Source organism: Choloepus didactylus, chromosome 10 (genome assembly GCF_015220235.1).
Source record: "Choloepus didactylus isolate mChoDid1 chromosome 10, mChoDid1.pri, whole genome shotgun sequence".
In the NCBI taxonomy this organism is placed as follows: domain Eukaryota; kingdom Metazoa; phylum Chordata; class Mammalia; order Pilosa; family Megalonychidae; genus Choloepus; species Choloepus didactylus.
In genome coordinates, this window is record NC_051316.1 from 109,566,248 (window position 1) to 109,584,916 (window position 18,669).

The following is an 18,669-nucleotide window of genomic DNA, read 5'->3' on the forward strand; positions in this document are numbered from 1 at the left end:
TAAAAAAAAATGAACCATCTTCTTTCTGATGTAAGGAAAATGTTCAGAGATAGATTGTGGTGATGAACGCATAACTATATTATCATACTGTGGATAGTGGATTGTATACCATGGATGATTGTATGGTGTGTGAATGTATTTCAATAAAACTGAATTTAATAAAAAAAAAATGAACCATCAATATGTTGATATGTTGCATACAAGAGACTCATCTTAGACACAGGGACACAAAGAAATTGAAAGTGAAAGGATGGAAAAAAATATTTCATGCAAGTTACAGCCAAAAGAAAGCAGGAGTAGCAACATTAATCTCAGATAAAATAGACTTTAAATGCAAGGATGTTATGAGAGACAAAGAAAGCCACTACATACTAATAAAAGGGGCAATTCAACAAGAAGAAATAACAATCATAAATGTTTATGCACCCAAATCAAGGTGCCACAAAATACATGAGACAAACATTGGCAAAACTAAAGGAAGCAATTGATGTTTCCACAATAATTGTGGGAGACTTCAACACATCACTCTCTCCTATAGATAGATCAACCAGACAGAAGACCAATAAGGAAACTGAAAACCTAAACAATCTGATAAATGAATTGGATTTAACAGACATATAAAGAACATTACATCCCAAATCACCAGGATACACATTCTTCTCTAGTGCTCATGGAACTTTCTCCAGAATAGATCATATGCTGGGACATAAAACAAGCCTCAATAAATTAAAAAAAAAAAAAAAATTGACATTATTCAAAGCACATTCTCTGACCACAATGGAATACAATTAGAAATCAATAACCATCAGAGACTTACAAAATTCACAAATATCTGGAGGTTAAACAACACGCTCCTAAACAATCAGCAGGTTAAAGAAGAAATTGCAAGAGAAATTGCTAAATATATAGAGACAAACGAAAATGAGACCACAACATACCAAAACCTATGACATGCAGCAAAAGCAGTACTGAGGGGGAAATTTATAGCAGTAAACGCATACATTAAAAAGGAAGAAAGAGCTAAAATAAAAGAATTAATGGATCAACTAAAGAAGCTAGAAAATGAATAGCAAACCAACCCTAAACCAAGCAGAAGAAAAGAAATAACAAGGATTAAAGCAGAAATAAATGACATACAGAACAAAAAAACAATTGAGAGAATAAATAACACCAAAAGTTCGTTCTTTGAGAAGATCGACAAGATTGACAAGCCCCTAGCTAGACTAAGAGGACCCATATAAACAAAATAATGAATGAGAAAGGTGACATTACTGCAGATCCTGAAGAAATTAAAAAAAAATTGTAAGAGGATACCATGAACAACTGTATGCCAACAAACTGGATAATGTAGAGGAAATGGACAATTTCCTGGAAACATATGAACAACCTAGACTGACCAGAGAAGAAATAGAAGATCTCAACCAACAAATCACAAGCAAAGAGATCCAATCAGTCATCAAAAAGCTTCCCAGAAATAAATGCCCAGGGTCAGATGGCTTCACAGGGGAATTCTACCAAACTTTCCAAAAACAACTGACACCAATCTTACTTAAACTCTTTCAAAACATTGAAGAAAATGGAACACTACCTAACTCATTTGATGAAGCTAACATCAATCTAATACCAAAACCAGGCAAAGATGCTACAAAAAAGGAAAACTACAGGCCTATCTCCCTAACGAATATAGATGCAAAATTCTCAACAAAATACTTGCAAATCGAATCCAAAGACACATTAAAAAAAATCATACACCATGACCAAGCGGGGTTCATTCCAGGCATGCAAGGATGATTCAAATAAGAAAATCAAGCAATGTATTACAACACATTAATAAATCAAAAAGAGAAAAATCAAATGATCATCTCAATAGATGCTGAAAAAGCATTCGACAAAATCCAACACCCCTTCTTGATAAAAACACTTCAAAAGGTAGAAATTGAAGGAAACTTCCTCAATATGATAAAGAGCATATATGAAAAACCCACAGCCAGCATAGTACTCAATGGTGAGAGACTGAAAGCCTTCCCTCTAAGATCAGGAACAAGACAAGGATGCCCACAGTCACCGTTATTCAACATTGTGCTCGAAGTGCTAGCCAGGACAATCCGGCAAGACAAAGAAATAAAAGGCATCCAAACTGGAAAGGAAGAAGTAAAACTGTCATTGTTTGCAGATAATATGATCTTATATCTGGAAAAACCTGAGAAATCGACCATACAGCTACTAGAGCTAATAAACAAATTTATGAAAGTAGTGGGATACAAGATTAATGCACGTAAGTCAGTAATGTTTCTATATGCTAGAAATGAGCAAACTGAAGAGACACTCAAGAAAAAGATACCATTTTCAACAGCAACTAAAAAATCAAGTACCTAGGAATAACCTTAACCAAAGATGTAAAAGATCTATACAAAGAAAACTACATAACTCTACTAAAAGAAATAGAAGGGGACCTTAAAAGATGGAAAAATATTCCATGTTCATGGATAGGAAGGCTAAATGTCATTAAGATGTCAATTCTACCCAAACTCATCTACAGAGTCAATGCAATCCCAATCAAAATTCCAACAACCTACTTTGCAGACTTGGAAAAGCTAGTTATCAAATTTATTTGGAAAACGAAGGTGGCTCGAATTGCTAAAAACACTCTAAAATAGAAGAACGAAGTAGGAGGACTTACACTCCCTGACACTGAAGCTTATTATAAAGCCACAGTTGTCAAAACAGCATGGTACTGGCAAAAAGATAGACATATCGATCAATGGAATCGAATTGAGAATTCAGAGATAGACCCCCAGATCTATGGCTGACTGATCTTTGATAAGGCCCCCAAAGCCACTGAACTGGGAAATAAGTCTTTTCAACAAATGGGGCTGGGAGAGTCGGATATCTATATCCAAAAGAATGAAAGAGGACCCCTACCTCACAGCCTACACAAAAATTAACTCAAAGTGGATCAAAGATCTCAATATAAAAGTACCATAAAACTCCTAGAAGATAATGTAGGGAAACATCTTCAAGACCTTGTATTAGACAGCCACTTCCTAGACTTCACACCCAAAGCACAAGCAACAAAAGAAAAAATAGATAAATGGGAACCTCTCAAGCTTAGAAGTTTCTGTACCTCAAAGGAATTTGTCAAAAAGGTGAAGAGGCAACCAACTCAATGGGAAAAAGTTTTGGAAACCATGTATCTGACAAAAGACTGATATCTTGCATATATAAAGAAATCCCACAACTCAATGACACAAGTACAGACACGGCCCAATTATAAAATGGGCAAAAGATAAGAAAAGACAGTTCGCTGAAGAGAAAACACAAATGGCCAAGAAACACATGAAAAAATGTTCAGCTTCACTAGCTATTAGAGAGATGCCATCTGTCTAATGAGACACCATCTCACACCAATTGGAATGGCTGCTATTAAACAAAAAGGAAACTACAAATTCTGGAGAGGATGTGGAGAAATTGGAACTCTTATTCATTGCTGGTGGGATTGTATAATGGTTCAGCCACTCTGGAAGTCAGTCTGGCACTTCCTTAGAAAACTAGATAAAGAATTACCTAACTTCGATCCAGAGACTGCACTTCTCGGTATATACCCAGAAGATCTGAAAGCAGTGACACAAACAGATATCTGCACGCCAATGTTCATAGCAGCATTATTCACAATTGCCAAGAAATGGAAACAACCCAAATGTCCTTCAACAGATGAGTGGATAAATAAAATGTGGTATATACACACGATGGAATACAATGCGGCTGTAAGAAGGAACGATGTTGCGAAACGTTATGACAACATGGATGAACCTTGAAGACATAATGCTGAACGAAATAAGCCAGGCACAAAAAGAGAAATATTATATGCTACCATTAATGCGAACATTGGAAAATGTAAAACAAATGGTTTACAATGTAGAATGTAGGGGAACTAGCGATAGAGAGCAATTAAGGAAGGAGGAATGATAACCCAATAAGAACAGACAAGCTATCGTGGGTAAATTTAACATTCTGGGAATGCCCAGGAATGACTATGGTCTGTGAATTTCTGATGGGTATGGTAGAAACAAGTTCACAGAAATGTTGCTATATTAGGTTATTTTCTTGGGGTAGAGTAGGAGCATGTTGGAAGTAAAGTAGTTTCTTAGGTCAGTTGTCTTTCTTACTCCCGTGTTATGGTTTGTTTGAAATGCTTTTTTATTGTATGTTTAATTTTTTTTTATATAGTTGACTTAAAAAAAGGAGTTAATTAAAAAAAACAATGAAAAAATATGCAGCGCCCCCTTGAGGAGCTGGTAGAGAATGCAGGGGGTTGGGCTTCCCCACCTCAATGGTTGCTGACGTGCTCACAAACATAGGGGACTGGTGGTTTGATGGGCTGAGCCCTCTGCCACAGGACTTGCCCTTGGGAAGACTGTTGCTGCAAAGCAGAGGCCAGGCCTCCCTTTAATTGTGCCTAAGAGCCTCCTCCCGAATACCTCTTTGTTGCTCAGATGTGGCCCTCTCTCCCTAGCTAAGCCAACTCAGCAGGTGAAATCACTGCCTTCCCCACTACGTGGGATCGGACACCCAGGGGAGTGAATCTCCCTGGCAACGTGGAATATGACTCCCAGGGAGGAATCTAGACCTGGCATCATGGGATGGAGAACATCTTCTTGACCAAAAGGGGGATGCAAAAGGAAATGAAATAAGCTTCAGTGGCAGAGATTCCAAAAGAAGCCTAGAGGTCACTCTGGTGGGCACTCTTATGCACAATATAAACAACCCTTTTTAGGTTCTAATGAATTGGAATAGCTAGCAGTAAATACCGGAAACTATCAAACTACAACCCAGAACCCTTGAATCTTGAAGACGATTGTAAAAAAATGTAGCTTATGAGGGGTGACAATGTGATTGGGAAAGCCATATAGACCACACTCCCCTTTGTCTAGTTTATGTATGGATGAGTAGAAAAATGGGGGAAGAAAAAACAAGAAAAAAAAAGACACCCAGTGTTCTTTTTTACTTTAATTGTTTTCATTTTAATTTTTTTTCTTATTATTTTTGTGTGTGTGGTAATGAAAATGTCAAAAATTAATTCTGGTGATGAATGCACAACTATATAATGGTACTGTAAATAACTGAATGTACGCTTTGTTTTGTATGACTGCATGATATGTGAATATATCTCAATAAAAATGAATTAAAAATAAATTAATTTAAAAAAAGACTGGGACTGTATAACTCAGGGAAACCTAGGGTGCTCAACAATTTTAATAAAAGGTACAAATATGTTTTTACATGAGGTAGAAGAACAAATGAATGTCAACATTGTAAGGTGTTAAAAATAGGGTGGGATTGGGGGGAAAATATAATCAATGCAAACCAGAGACTATAATTAACAGAAACACTGTATTATGCTTCCTTTAATATAAAAAAGGCAACATACCAAAGCTAAACGCATATGTGGGGGGGAGCAGGGGACTAGGGGAAGGGTATGGGACAGCACTGGTGATGCTGTCTGACTCTTTATTCTACTTTAGGTTAATGCTATCTTTCCTTCTGTTGCTTTCTAGCTGTCATTTGTTTTTTCTGCTTTTGTTTTTTTTCTTTCTCTCTTTCTCTTTTTCTTTTGCCTCTCTGCCTTCTTTGCCTCTTCCTCCTTCTTTGTGGAAGAAATGGAGATGTCCTTATATAGATAGTGGCAATTGTGCTGAATACACAAATACATGACTATACAGGGAACCGACTGTTTACTTAGGATGGAATGTATAGTGTGTTAACAAAACGGTCTTAAAAGAAATAGGCTGATGAAAAAAGCTTGAGGGCACTATATTGAGTGAAATAAGACAAACACATAAAAGCAAATATTGCAGGGTCTCACTGATAGGAACTAATTATAATATGTAAACTCATAGACATGAAATATAAGTTACCAGGATATAGAATGAGGCTAAACAATGGGGAGCAGTTGCTTATTATGAGCAGAATGTTCAACTAGGGTGAACTTAAATGTTTGGAAATTGACAGGTGATGGTAGCATGTTGTGAGAATAACTAACAGTGCTGAAAGGTGTGTGAAGGTGGCGGAAAGGGTAAGCTCAGAGTCACGTATGTCACCAGAAAGAAAGCTGGAGGTTAATAGATGGGAATGTATAAAACAGTGGATCTTGTGGTGGACAAAGTCCGTGATTAACTATACAAATATTAGAAATCTCTCTCATGAACTAGAACAAATGTATGACACTATAACTAAAAATTAATAATAGAGAGGCATATAGGAAAAATATATGTACCTATTGCAAACTATATACTATGGTTAGTAGTATTTTAACACTCTTGAATCAACAGTAACAAAGGTACTATACCAAAACTATGAATCAATAATGGAGGGGTGGGTACTTAGGGGTATGGGAGGATTTGAGTGTCCTTTTTTTGTCTTTATTTCTTTTCTGGAGTAATGAAAATGTTCTAAAAATTGAAAAAAAAATTTAATTGTGGTGGTGGGTGCACAGCTGTATGATGATACCATGGGCAACTGATTGCACACTTTGGATCTTTGGATAGTTGTATGGTATGTGAACAATCTCAATAATACATATACACACATATAAAGAAGTATTCACAGGATCATAAAATGAAATGAAAAGAAATTCTAAGTCTCATCATCTCTAAACAGTCACTTACGTATCTGAAAGCCTCAGTTGTCACAAAAGAGTAACCACTTTCTACCAATGGTTTTGAATATTAGCAACCTTTGGGTCTTCACCAAATGATCTCTGCCAAAACACTCTGCTTTGTCAACAAGTTCTATATGCTAGTCATTTTGTTCTACTCTACCAGGCCTTGGGGTTAAGATCTGAGATTGATCTGCTTCGTTGAGAACTTTCTCTCTAGTTGCTGGTGGCTAATAAGAAAAACTAAGAAGCATTTATTTCTTAACCAAACCTCACGAATACATCAGATCCTATCTTGTGTGCTACTTACTGACATGTAGAATTAGATGTAGAAAATTCCATAGCAGGAATTTCAAAGTGCATTAAAATAGAATCCAGTGTAGCCAGAAGCAGATGCAAGAGACCATGAGCTTTTTCTCTGCCTGGCCTCCTGCTACTTGCAATGAGGTGGCTAAAGGGAGATCACAAGAAAGGCCTGCAGAGGAAACGCTTAGGGATTTGTAGAAGATAAGAGTTCAAAGTTCCTGAGTTCGAGACATGATACTCACCCTCTCACACGGGTCTCTGGCTTTTCTGGAATCCACATTACAACCATATTTTTAATATCTTGTGAGCAGGGAAGTTGGGTCTCATTCAAATTCAGCACTGAAAGCTAAGAAAAAGATATAAAGCCTAGGTATGGCTTGAAAGTTCCAGTTCCTGACGGCATTCTGTACCAGACCAAGAAATACTTTGTAGATAGCAGTCCAGTATCTTTACAAGAGTGAGCATTTGTAAGGGAATAATCTCCCCCACCTCCCTATGACAGTAGGATGACATTCAGCAACCCCAACTCCATCCCATATGAGGGTGCCTCAGGGCTCACCTATGGAGATGTTACTCATTCTGCCCAGTCCAATATGAACTTATGTCCCCTGCAGATAATACCACTGGCAGTTTGGGAGGACGGAGAGAATTGGTAAAGATAGAAGCAAGTTTTCCATTTTTGCAGCCAGTCTACAATTATAGGCATCTATTTGAAAATTCAAGTGCTAACTCTTCTCACACCTAACTATTTACAATCCTAGAACAAAGGAGCTAAAGAAGACCTTGTAAATTATCTAGTCCATATCCCTGGTGGGTATATGCACAAAAGCACTGTTAAAAATAATACTGTCCCTGAAAAAAGGAACTGATTGTCTTGGGGGTGGGGGTGGGGGAGCAGGGGTACAGGGGAGACTTCTCATTGAAAACCCTTTTATGCCTTCCGAAGTTAGAACCATATCTATTCAAATAATTAATTAAGAATAATTTAATCCAACCCTGTTGTTTGAAAGCGATCAAAGAGGTAAAGCAATTTGTTCATTCATCCATTTGAACCCACCTACGGTCTCTCAGTCCCTTAAGCTCTCTACCAGATGATAATGAAAAGTGAAGTATCTCAGGGAGGGAAAAAAAAGGACTCCAGTGGGACTGAAAATGGTAGAAAATCTCTCTTTACCATAGATAAGTGGGAGGGTTGTTCTTCCTAAAGCCCTAATTTGGCTCCACCCCCTAACAGGCTGTGTGCTTTGGCAAAGCACCTCCCATCTGGGCCTCAGTTTTCTCAATTGTTAGATGCATAAGGTAGACCACACTAATGTTCTTCAAACTGCAACTGCAACTTATGCATGGCTCATGAAATAAAATTTGGTGAATCACAGCCCAATTGTTTAAAAGTGAAATAGGATAAAATAGGGCAGAAAACATGTGAATAAGGATAAGGAATGTTTCATGATATTTTTATTGTAAAATATGGATCATAGCTAAAAAAATTTGAAAGCCATCACACTAGATGACCTTAAGTCTCATTTTAGGTCTGACATTCCCACATTCTAACCTCCCTGTATTATGAGATGACAGTGGTTACTAAGCGGCTGAACATGCTCGATGTAGGAAAGAGACAAGAAATTCTCAACCTTACCAGACCTCCAAAAATCAATCCCATTTGTGCCTGAGATCTCTGGAAGCAAGATGGCATGTAAAGCCTAGCATACAATGAGGACCCAATAGAAAGTAGTTCTCTTTATCATCATCATGATTATCATCATTATTCAGATTATAGTAATCCAGAGGAAAAATGTTAAATGAATGCAAAATACTTTGTTCTCACTAGTAAGGATAAAATGTTGAGGAAATATTTTTTCAAATCTATGACTTACTTTTGGAGGTCTACCAGTACTGTCGATCAAACCTTTGTCAGGTAAATCCTTCATACCTCTGAGTCCTAAAAAATGAAAGCTTCCCAAAATGAAACAGAGATACAAAAGACTTCTTGAGAAAATAAGGTTATGCTATAGAAAAGCCCTTCTACTTATCTACCAAAAGCCTTGGGGTTAATACTTATTAAATTAGTGTAGGGTCTCACCATCTCCTTAGGCTTTGTTTGTTTCTCCTAGATAAGACATCTAACTATTTGTAGCATCAAACTGAATTCATAGCCTATGCCTCTCTCCAGCTAGAGGTTGTTGCATCACCATCAACAAAAGATTATTAAGCACCTATGATGCAGATGTTCAAAAATATGCTGAATGAATGAATGCATAACAAAGAGGTATAAGATAAAGAACCAACTCCTTAGCCTGGTTTATGAAACCATTCATGATGTAGGTCCCTGCTTTCTACTCCAGGCCCCAAGCCTCATCTCTGACCCCCTCCCATTCCTATTCTATGTTTCATACATACTGAACTATTTGCCTGATACCAGAAGAGTTTCCTCCTGTCTCCAGGCCTTTGCACATACTATTCCTACAGTCTGGAATTCTCTTCCTGCCCCACCTCCCAACTGCAACCCTCACTTCACTAAGCTGCTCAAATGTTAGGTCTAGGCACAGATGTTACTTCTACAGAAGAGGGCTCTAGGTTAGGAACCCAACCTGTGTGCTTTCACACACACACCAGGAACACTCCTCTCACACTGCACATCATGCTGAATGGTCCTTGCCTACTTATTTGTCTGCATCCCCAACTAGGCTGAAAGCCCCTTGAGGGTAAAGACTGCATCTTGTTTAATGTAGTATCCCCAGCACCAAGCACAGAAACCTTAGCTAAGATCCATTTATTAATTGAATGAATGACTAAATGAATGAAGTCATGACCTCTGCCTTCAAAGGGCTTAAAATTCTGCTGGACAAATAGGGCACGGGCATAAAAGCATCAATAAACATGCCAGGGGACAACAAGTGCTAGAGTAGTTTAGAAGAGAGAGTATCCAGGGCTAGTGGCAGATGAAACTCAACCTTGCCAGAGGAGGACTTATCCATTTATTCAACAAATACTTATTGAGCTCCCACTACACGCCATGCACTATTAAAGACACAGGAGGTAGAGCAGTAAACAAGACAGACATGGTCCCTCCTCTTGTGGACCTTTCATTCTAATGAGGGGGAGACAACAATGAACAAGCAAACAAATCAACAAAATCATTTCAGAACATGGTAAGAACTAACGAGTTAAAAAAAAAAACCAAATAAACAAGATTTAATGATAGTGAGGGCATAGGGAAACTCAAAATAGGTGGTCAAGGAAAGTCTCAGTGAGAAGGCTACTTTTAAGCTTAAGCCCGAATAACAGGAGAGTTAGCCATGCAAGGATCTAGGGCAGTGTTTCTCAACCAGGGGCAATTTTGCCCCCCAGAGGACATCTGACAATGTCTGGAGATAATGCTGGCTGCCACCAAGGGGAGTGGGATGCTACTGGCAGCCCGTGGGTAGAGGGCAGGGAAGTTACTAGACATTCTGTAATACACACGACAGAGCCACACAACAAAGAATCATCCAGCCCAAAATATCAGTAATGCCTGGCTAAGAAACCTGATCTAGGGAAAAGAGTACCTCTCACAGGAACTAGCAGGTGCACAAGCCTTGGGGTGGGAAGTGTGGAGTGTCTGAGGAATAGAAAGGGCAGTGTGACTGGAGCCCAGTAACAAGTAGGAGAAGAATGCAAGATGAGGGCCACCAGGAAGGCAGGATCTTATAGGGTCTTATAGGTCATGACAAGGAGTCAGTGAAGCAGAAACGGAAGAGAATCTTTAAGGTTCAGAAATGGCATGAACAGTGTTGGAGACAGAAAAGCACAATCAGAAGACCAGTTTGGTGCCAAGGTGTCAAAGAAGAGAAGACTGATTAGAGAAGAGCCAGATGGTAAAGAGGCTTCAACTCCAGAATAAGGAAGTTTGGATCTCTTCTATAGTAAATGAAGTACCGATGAAGGAGTTTTTTTGAGCAACAAGATGATAGGAGTCCAGCGATATTTTTGGAAGATTAAGCTGTAGGAAGTATGTAAGGTAGTCTGGAGGGGAAGAGGCAGGGAGACCAGTTCAGAAGCCACCATAAAAACCCACACATCAAGTAACAAGAGCCTGGTTTAGGATAGAGGGAGTGAGACCAGAAAGCAAGAGACACTAAAAGAAGAGTGCATAGGAACTAGGAGCTGACTGGAGGAGGCAGCTGGCTCACAGCTTTATACTATACCCTGTGGGCGTGGTGGGGGCTGGAAGTGTGTGCTTGTGGATGGATGTGAAGTACATTAAAGGTTCTGACTGGTAGATGCAGCTGTTTCCCCTGGACTCAAATCCTAGAGAACCTGAAAGGAGCCTTATGCTTTCCTATTCTACTTCTTGCCAGAGAGAAATCTAGGAGTGCTTAAATGGAACAGGAAAAAACAAACCACTATGAGAGCCACCACTGGGGAAACAGGGTCTTCAGATTTTTAAAGTCTAAAGTTTCCACAGACACCTTAGCTTCAAATAAGCTCTAACTGGATGCTTATATGAAAAAGTCGATTCAATAAGCACTAATTGGTACCTAGACTTTGTAGGTGGTTCAAAAGGAAAAGTCATTTCTTCTACCTTGAGGAGCTTACAAAAAGTTTTACACCTAAAAATAGGAAAGGCAGCAGGTATGGACACAGTTTTCTGATGACCTACTGAATTCGATGAGCTATCCCCCAAATTAACAAATTCCTAGAACACAAGTAGGAATGTTTTCTTTTTGTTTCCATTCCCTATTCACCACTTTTTTGAATGAACTAACGTTTTCTTTTTAATCTAGCTTTCTCAAAGTTTTCTATATGAATAAGGGAAGTCACAACCCAGAATTCTGACATAGTACGTTCCTAAAGGAAGATTCCATGATAATCTACCTGCCTTGAAATTTGGAGTCAAACTTCGAACCCCGAGACAATAACGAGCGAGTCTTAATGAAGGTAAGTCTTGATAAACGACGGTGAGCAAGTTTCTTGGTCCGCAAGCAGGAATTTGAGATGTTTACAATGGTGAGCACTGGGAGGTTTTCTGAGAAAGCAGACCGGAAGAACACGTGATATGTTACCTAGATAAAGGAGGCCAAACAGGAACAGTTGAAGGACCTTGTGAGGACAGAGACAGGCTGGCTGATTCACCTTCAGTGTCCAGGGGAGGTTTGCAGGAGCCTAGGATGCGAGGATGGCCCCTCTCGATCCTACGGAGAGCTTCCCAGCATTGTGGATGTTGACAAACAGGCAAGTTGCAGGTGGTTTCATCCCACTGGCTCTCATCTGGCAAGTCCATAGCTACGAATGGTTTGGTTCGAAAGCCAACCCTGCAACTTTCTAACACTCTGGAGAAAAGAACACACACATAATTAGGGAACACTGTACATGAGCCATGCAGGCTTGATCTTAATTTGGACTCAGAGCATAAACTATTTCTATTCAACTTATCAAGGTACATGGTGGTCATAGCATAATTAAGGATTGCGAAACAAGTATAAAAACATCTCGGCATGAATCAGAGTAAAAGAAATTGGGAGCAGATTGACTTCAGAAGATCTCCTCATTGGCCATTTAATAACTGAGTGACTTGGGACTTAAAAAATCTGAGCTTCAGTTTCATCTGTAAAATGAGGATAAGCCTATTTTGTAGGGTCATTACAAAAATTAATTAACAGATGTTAAAGAAGGTCTGGCATATAATTCAAAATAATATTAACATCCTTTCCTTTTCCCCTTCATTAATCATTTGGAAGAAGATGCAACCATCTACAAAAAGGCTTTTTAATTTACACCAGATGTATTTCGAGAAAAGCCATAGGTGGCTCAAAAACACAAAAAGCAGCAATATGCTCCAATTCCCATGCAGGTAGTTCAAATACCAACCATCAATGGATGGGTATGCTCAAACAGCAAATCAGCAAACTTGATGCAATTGCATCAGAAGCCATGTATTATATATTGGCTTTATAGTCTTAGGCAAGTGACTTCACCTCTCGAAGTCTGTTTCCTCATATAAACTAGGGGGAAATAATCCTTAAGCAAGGAAGTAGAAGTATTAAATGAGATAATGTAATTTATGTATGATAAATAATAAGAGTTCAACAAATAGCCTCTTCTCGCTAGGGAAACTTTAAGCAATCACTACCACTTTAACCTAATAACTATAAGGGAAGTGTTAATTTCTTCCTTCTTTTATTCAACACATTTGACTAGCAAATATTTGAGGGGACCTGTTCTGGACAGGGAGAACAATAATGAAGAAGATAAAGTCCCTGTTCTAAAGAGCTTATTAAGACCAGCAATAGCAAACTATTAGCCCAGGATTGCATCTGGCCTATGAGTTTTGTTTGGCTTGCTCTTTATTTGACCCAATATTTAAATAATGAAATAGGCCCTAATTTCCAGATTTCTGGCTCCTCTTAAAAATCAAAATATCTGACCACACTGAGCCCAATTCCAATAACAGGGCAATTAGCTGGAGCAGAACACTCCTAACCTCTTTAAACCTGTTCTGCTATAACCAAGTGAACAGTTCCCTGCCAGATCCTATAGTCTCTAACTGAAACAATTAGTTGCCATTTATCATCGCGTTTGCTCCGTTATTTTTCTCATAAAAGGGAAATTCTCTTCTGTACCCAAGTCTCTATCAAAAGCAGAAAAACAAAAGGCTGACTTGAGAGGACATGCTTCACCAAAAAAAAAAAGCAAGCATTAGTTCTCAGCGTTTCAGTGAGACTGAGAACTATAGCTAAGTATCTAACATGAAAATAATAAACTTCAAACGCCACTATAAAACCATGGTAATGCTTTTGTCTGGGAAAAATGTATGATGAACAATTTAATGAACTAAATAATAAATACAATTTTAACAGGGTTATTTTCTAATGCCAAATGCCATGTTGCATTTTTCTTCCACCCCCAGGATGCTTCACGCCCATTGGTTATTTGCCCAGCCCGAATTGAGCCCCAAGGTCTAGCCATACCCATCTTCTCTGTGTTTGTCGCTATGCCGACAAACTGGTTCAATAAAGCCTAGATAATAATAACCATTAATATGAGTATCACAAAGTTGGGAGGAGTGAAAAGATTAAGGATGGATGTCAGCTTCGGTAAAGTTGGGGAAATATCCTCCGCTTCGTTTCGGGAAAAGGAAGTAGCCTTCGGAGGGCCGCGGCTCCGGTGGACCAATGCAGAAGCCAAACCGCTAAGCGTCGGAGAAACTCAGTGGTATCACACGTTTCGGAACGGCGCCAGGAGAAAGACGGCCCCGCCCAGGCGGCTCGGTTCACGCCCTCGTCTCCAGAGCCAGCCGCCGGGCCAGGCCGTCGCTAGGCAGCGGCGCTGAGCACTATGGGGAATGGACGGAAGCCCCATGACCCATACTCAATTAGGGGCTAAAGCTCCAGACTCGCGGGTGGGTGTGAAACAGAGAGGCAGGGCAGGGGAGGAGCGCGCAGGGCACTATGGGGCCTGACAAAAGCCCCTGCGGGTCAAAACACTGCGGCGTGGAACTTTCGGATGCTGGAGAGAGCAGAGGCGGGGCTGGAGTAGGTGGGTGGGTATGACACGCGGGGCACTGTGGGATACAGTGTGGACCGTGTGGGACCCGACGGAAGCCTCGGTGGGTCAACCTAGAGAGACGCGGGAAGTCTGGACGCGGGTGCACTCTGAAGAGGTCTGAGGCGGAGGCGCGGGCCCCTGCGGCGGCCATGGCGGAGAGGCCTGAGGACCTAAATCTGCCCAACGCTGTCATCACCAGGATCATCAAGGAGGCGGTGAGCGGGAGGGCCGGGGCGCACGAGCGGGCTGGAGGGAAGCAGGTCCTGGGCAGGCAGCTTTGCTCACTTCTCTCTCCTCACAGCTCCCGGAAGGTGTCAACATCTCCAAGGAGGCCCGGAGCGCTATCTCCCGCGCCGCCAGCGTCTTCGTACTGTACGCCACTTCGTGGTGAGCGGACAGAGCCGACCAAAGCTCAGCTAGGGCCGAGGCATTAGGGACGTGCAGAGATCCCTGGCTCCGAGTTCGTGGCCTGCAGCCCACAAACCCCAATCCTTGTGTGCTGCCTCAGTAGGCAGAGGTTCACAGCTCTTATCCTGTTCTCAGAATCTCTTAAATAACTAGACTTTAGCCTTTGGTACGGGGAAGGGAGAAATAAAAAGCCATGTATCTAGGATGTAGGTTTCCCCACCCACTTCAAGGTGCTCCTTTCCCACACACTCTCTACGCGGCAAGAGGGGATCTGACCACCTCTGACTGCCCTTTTGCTTCTCATCCTCCTTCAGTGCCAACAATTTTGCTATGAAAGGGAAGCGCAAGACTCTGAACGCCAGTGATGTGCTCTCGGCCATGGAAGAGATGGAGTTCCAGCGGTTCATTACCCCCCTAAAAGAAGCCCTGGAAGGTAATGACCCTTCCTTTCCTCACCCACGTAGAAGATGGTCTTCCCGGGTGCCTGCTCACCTGGCCCTGAGGCTTTCTCAGTGTGGGTCCCTTTTAAGTCCAGCAAGGGACTACTAGATGTGACTCAGAAGCAGTTCAGTTGGCACCATCTCAGATGTGTTTTGTGATATTGGGCAGGTTATTTTTCCTTCTCTGCCTCAGTTTTTCCAGCTAACTGGAATGGAGTTAGCAGAATCTGGTTCATTCTTTCAACCCTACCTCTTAACCTGCTCCTTCCTCCTTACAGCATACAGGCGGGAGCAGAAAGGGAAGAAGGAAGCTTCAGAGCAAAAGAAGAAGGACAGAGACAAAAAGACAGATTCAGAAGAGCAAGACAAGAGCAGGGATGAGGACAATGATGAAGATGAGGAAAGGCTGGAAGAAGAAGAACAGAATGAGGAGGAGGAGGTGGACAACTGAATGGGGTGGGGAGATGGAGGCACCTTGGAAGGTACCACGCTGAAAATGTGGTACATGTTTATGTGAAGCTTTTCCCTGGTGGGCAGAGTAGTCTTAGGCTGAAGTGCCTGAGAAAATGGAAATAAAACTGACCAAACAATACCAGGGCTTCCTAGACTCAGAGCATCTAAGTAGCCCTGTTTTGCTTAATCAGTCTGAAGGTTATGACTTTTTGACAAGAGATTCTGAACAGCTGATGGAATTAGCCAGTTTGATCTCCCTTGTTTAGTTATATATATGGTTAGGCAGTTTTTTATCCCCATTTTCCCCTCCAGAAACTAAGTAATAATAATAACTTCCATACTGTTTGCTGTGTTCCAAATCACAGAGGCAGTTGAGGCTCAGGAAAAATTTGGGCTTTGATCATAACAGCCTATGTTTGATTGTACAGTATTTGGCAATACCAGCTTATTAAGAGTGATCAGAATGGTTTGGCTTTAGGAGACTAAAAAAGTGTGGGAGAAAAATGAAACTGGTTCTGTTGTTTCTTCACTTGACAGTAGCATTAGTTGAATCTCAATTTCTACAAACCCATTTGGCTTGGAGCCCTTCTGAATTGCCTGTAGGCATTTGACCTGCTGGGGTGGCTGTCCTCTGGACATAAATGCTTTCAAAGTAGCAGTATAGAGGATAATTAGTCAAGGAAGGGTGCCAATGTCTTCTTACAAAAATACATGGCTCAGTCTAGGATGCACCTCCCTGCCTGCCACTGTACAACTTTAGGATTTATTTTCACCAGCTGGAAGGTATAAAATTCCAGCCTTTCTCTTCTTGTAGTCCATCTCCGACTTGTGACTATGGCTTTCATTCTTTAATTCATGACAAGTTCCAAACTTCATTTCTTCTAGGTACAACTTTCTCCCTCTGCTTCCCTCTTCCTGTCTGTCTCTTTGTCTGCCTCTCTGTTTCTTATTTCCACGTTCTCTCAACCCTCCTTTTCTCACCTTTTCTGCCAATCTAGGAACTTTGATAACCTGCTTAATATCCAAAAGTGCAGGTTCCTCTGATTCCTTAGTTCTAATCTCGTGTCTTTTAAAAATGATTTTGTAAAACCCCTATGAACCTTAAGGAAACTCTGATGGTGCTCAGGAATCTAATTCCCCCCAACCATCCCTTTTTAACTACTTCTAAAGTATCTCTGTTGGTCTCTTTTAGCCTTTTTCTCTTTCCTTTCAGTGCCTCAAGCACTTTTTTGTTTGTCTCTGAGTTGAACACTTGGAGTTTGACGGGTAGTGACGTGTAGGTTGGCATTGTTCTTGTTAAATGAATACAGTGAAAAGTTTCTTGATAAGTGAGTGAAGAATCTTGAAAAAATTTATAATGCATTGTATAAATAAAATAACCTTCTTGTTAAAAGTGATGACTTCTGTTTCATCCTACTTGTTTTTACTGTGCTTGTGGTGACCCACTGATGACATGCCTGAATGTGGACTAGGTCAGACCTTTTTAAATTTGGGGTGCTGCATCACCTTCGATGACCAGCAGATGCTGCTCGTTCATAAGCAAGGAAGCTGCTCATTAGCCATGCCAAGAGCTTTCCCTGCCTCCTCTGCTGGGCACCCTGTACCATACTAGATTATGAACAACTCCAGACATTTATTGATTCCCTACTATGTGCCTGGCATTGTTCTAAATGCTTTCAAGTATTAACCCTTAAACCCTAGCGGGGGATACTGCTGTTATCTTCATTTTACCAATTATGGATATGCTTAAAGAAATAAAGAAACTTGCCCAAAGTTACATGATCTAAAAGGCAAAGCCAGGATTAAGCCTCAGTGTGACTCCAGAGTCTCTGCTCTTAACCACAGTCCTCTCTAATGTACATAATATTTTTCAAATCCTAAAGCAAATTTATAAATAACATTTCACAGAGATATACCCCAACAGTCTTCAGGGCCCATAGTTTTTTTCCTGAGTAACAGAAACATCTTAATTTACATCAGTACCACTCTAGGCTAAGCTCTCAAGTCCCATCTTAACTCCCACAGCTTCCTTTGAGCTCAGTTTCCTGCCTCTTGCTTACGCTATCCTGTCCTGTACTACATGCCAAGTGCATCTTCCTGGAACATTGCTGTTACAGTCCCTCCTTGCTTCCTGTTGAATCAAACCCATACTTAAATCTGTTATTGAAAGCCTGCATAAGGGCTCAATTTACCATCTATTCTAATCTGCTTCTCCCCAACATAAGGTTGTGTGCTCTGGTCAAGAACGAATCCCCACCCTCTCTAAGCCTGCAGGGCAGCTGCCCTCCCTACTACATGGGACTTGACTCCCAGGGGTGTAAATCTCCCTGGCAATATAGGACATGACTCCCGGGGATAAGCCTGGACTGGGCATTGTGGGATTGAGAAAATCTTGACTGAAAGGGGGAAGTGAAATGAAACAGAGCAAAGTTGCAGTGGCTGAGAGATTTCAAATGGAGTCAAGAGGTCACTCTGGAGGGCATTCTTATGCACTATATCGATAACCCTTTTTAGTTTTTAGTGTATTGGAATAGATAGAAGGAAATATCTGAAACTGTTGAACTGCAACCCAGTAGCCTTGATTCTTGAATTCGATTGCATAACTGTGTCATTTACATGGTTTGGCTGTGTGATTATGAAAACCTTGTGGTTCACACTCCCTTTGTCCAGTATATGGACAGATGAGTAGAAAAATGGGGACAAAAACTAAATGAAAAGTAGGATGGGATGGGGGGCAATGGAATGTTTTGAGTGTTTTTTCTTTTTTTTTTTTTTTGGAGTAAGAAAAATGTCCAAAAGTTGATTCTGATGATGAATGCACAGCTATATGATGGTACTGTGAATGGTTGATGGTACAGTGGATGATTGTAGGGTATGTGAATA

General features: G+C 40.6%; 2 protein-coding genes across 3 annotated transcripts in view; one reads left to right on the plus strand and one right to left on the minus strand.

Annotated features, from left to right (window-relative positions):
* Positions 1–14,437, minus strand: part of C10H9orf43 (chromosome 10 C9orf43 homolog) — a 27,759-nt gene extending 13,322 nt beyond the window's left edge. For both annotated transcript variants that reach the window (XM_037798598.1, XM_037798597.1), the window contains exons 1-4: positions 12,074–14,437; positions 11,820–11,966; positions 8,836–8,900; positions 7,204–7,307 (exon numbers count right to left, since the gene is read on the minus strand). In XM_037798598.1, coding sequence (XP_037654526.1) covers positions 7,204–7,307; positions 8,836–8,900; positions 11,820–11,966; positions 12,074–12,437 — 680 coding nt within the window. In that variant the 5' untranslated portion in view covers positions 12,438–14,437. The remainder of the gene's footprint in view (positions 1–7,203; positions 7,308–8,835; positions 8,901–11,819; positions 11,967–12,073) is intronic.
* Positions 14,296–17,183, plus strand: POLE3 (DNA polymerase epsilon 3, accessory subunit). The gene is made up of 4 exons (XM_037798599.1): positions 14,296–14,700; positions 14,787–14,872; positions 15,208–15,326; positions 15,612–17,183. Exons 1-4 carry the CDS (start codon positions 14,635–14,637, stop codon positions 15,782–15,784), a joined length of 444 nt encoding a protein of 147 aa, XP_037654527.1. The 5' UTR covers positions 14,296–14,634; the 3' UTR covers positions 15,785–17,183.
* Positions 17,184–18,669: the final 1,486 nt, after the last annotated feature.

What these genes read in the sequence shown, in the direction of transcription:
- POLE3 (XM_037798599.1), top strand. Translation starts at nt 14,635, where the DNA reads ATGGCGGAGAGGCCTGAGGACCTAAATCTGCCCAACGCTGTCATCACC. An exon ending in CCAGGATCATCAAGGAGGCG is followed by an intron (nt 14,701 to 14,786) that starts GTGAGCGGGAGG and finishes CTCTCCTCACAG; the next exon opens with CTCCCGGAAGGTGTCAACAT. An exon ending in CCTAAAAGAAGCCCTGGAAG is followed by an intron (nt 15,327 to 15,611) that starts GTAATGACCCTT and finishes TCCTCCTTACAG; the next exon opens with CATACAGGCGGGAGCAGAAA.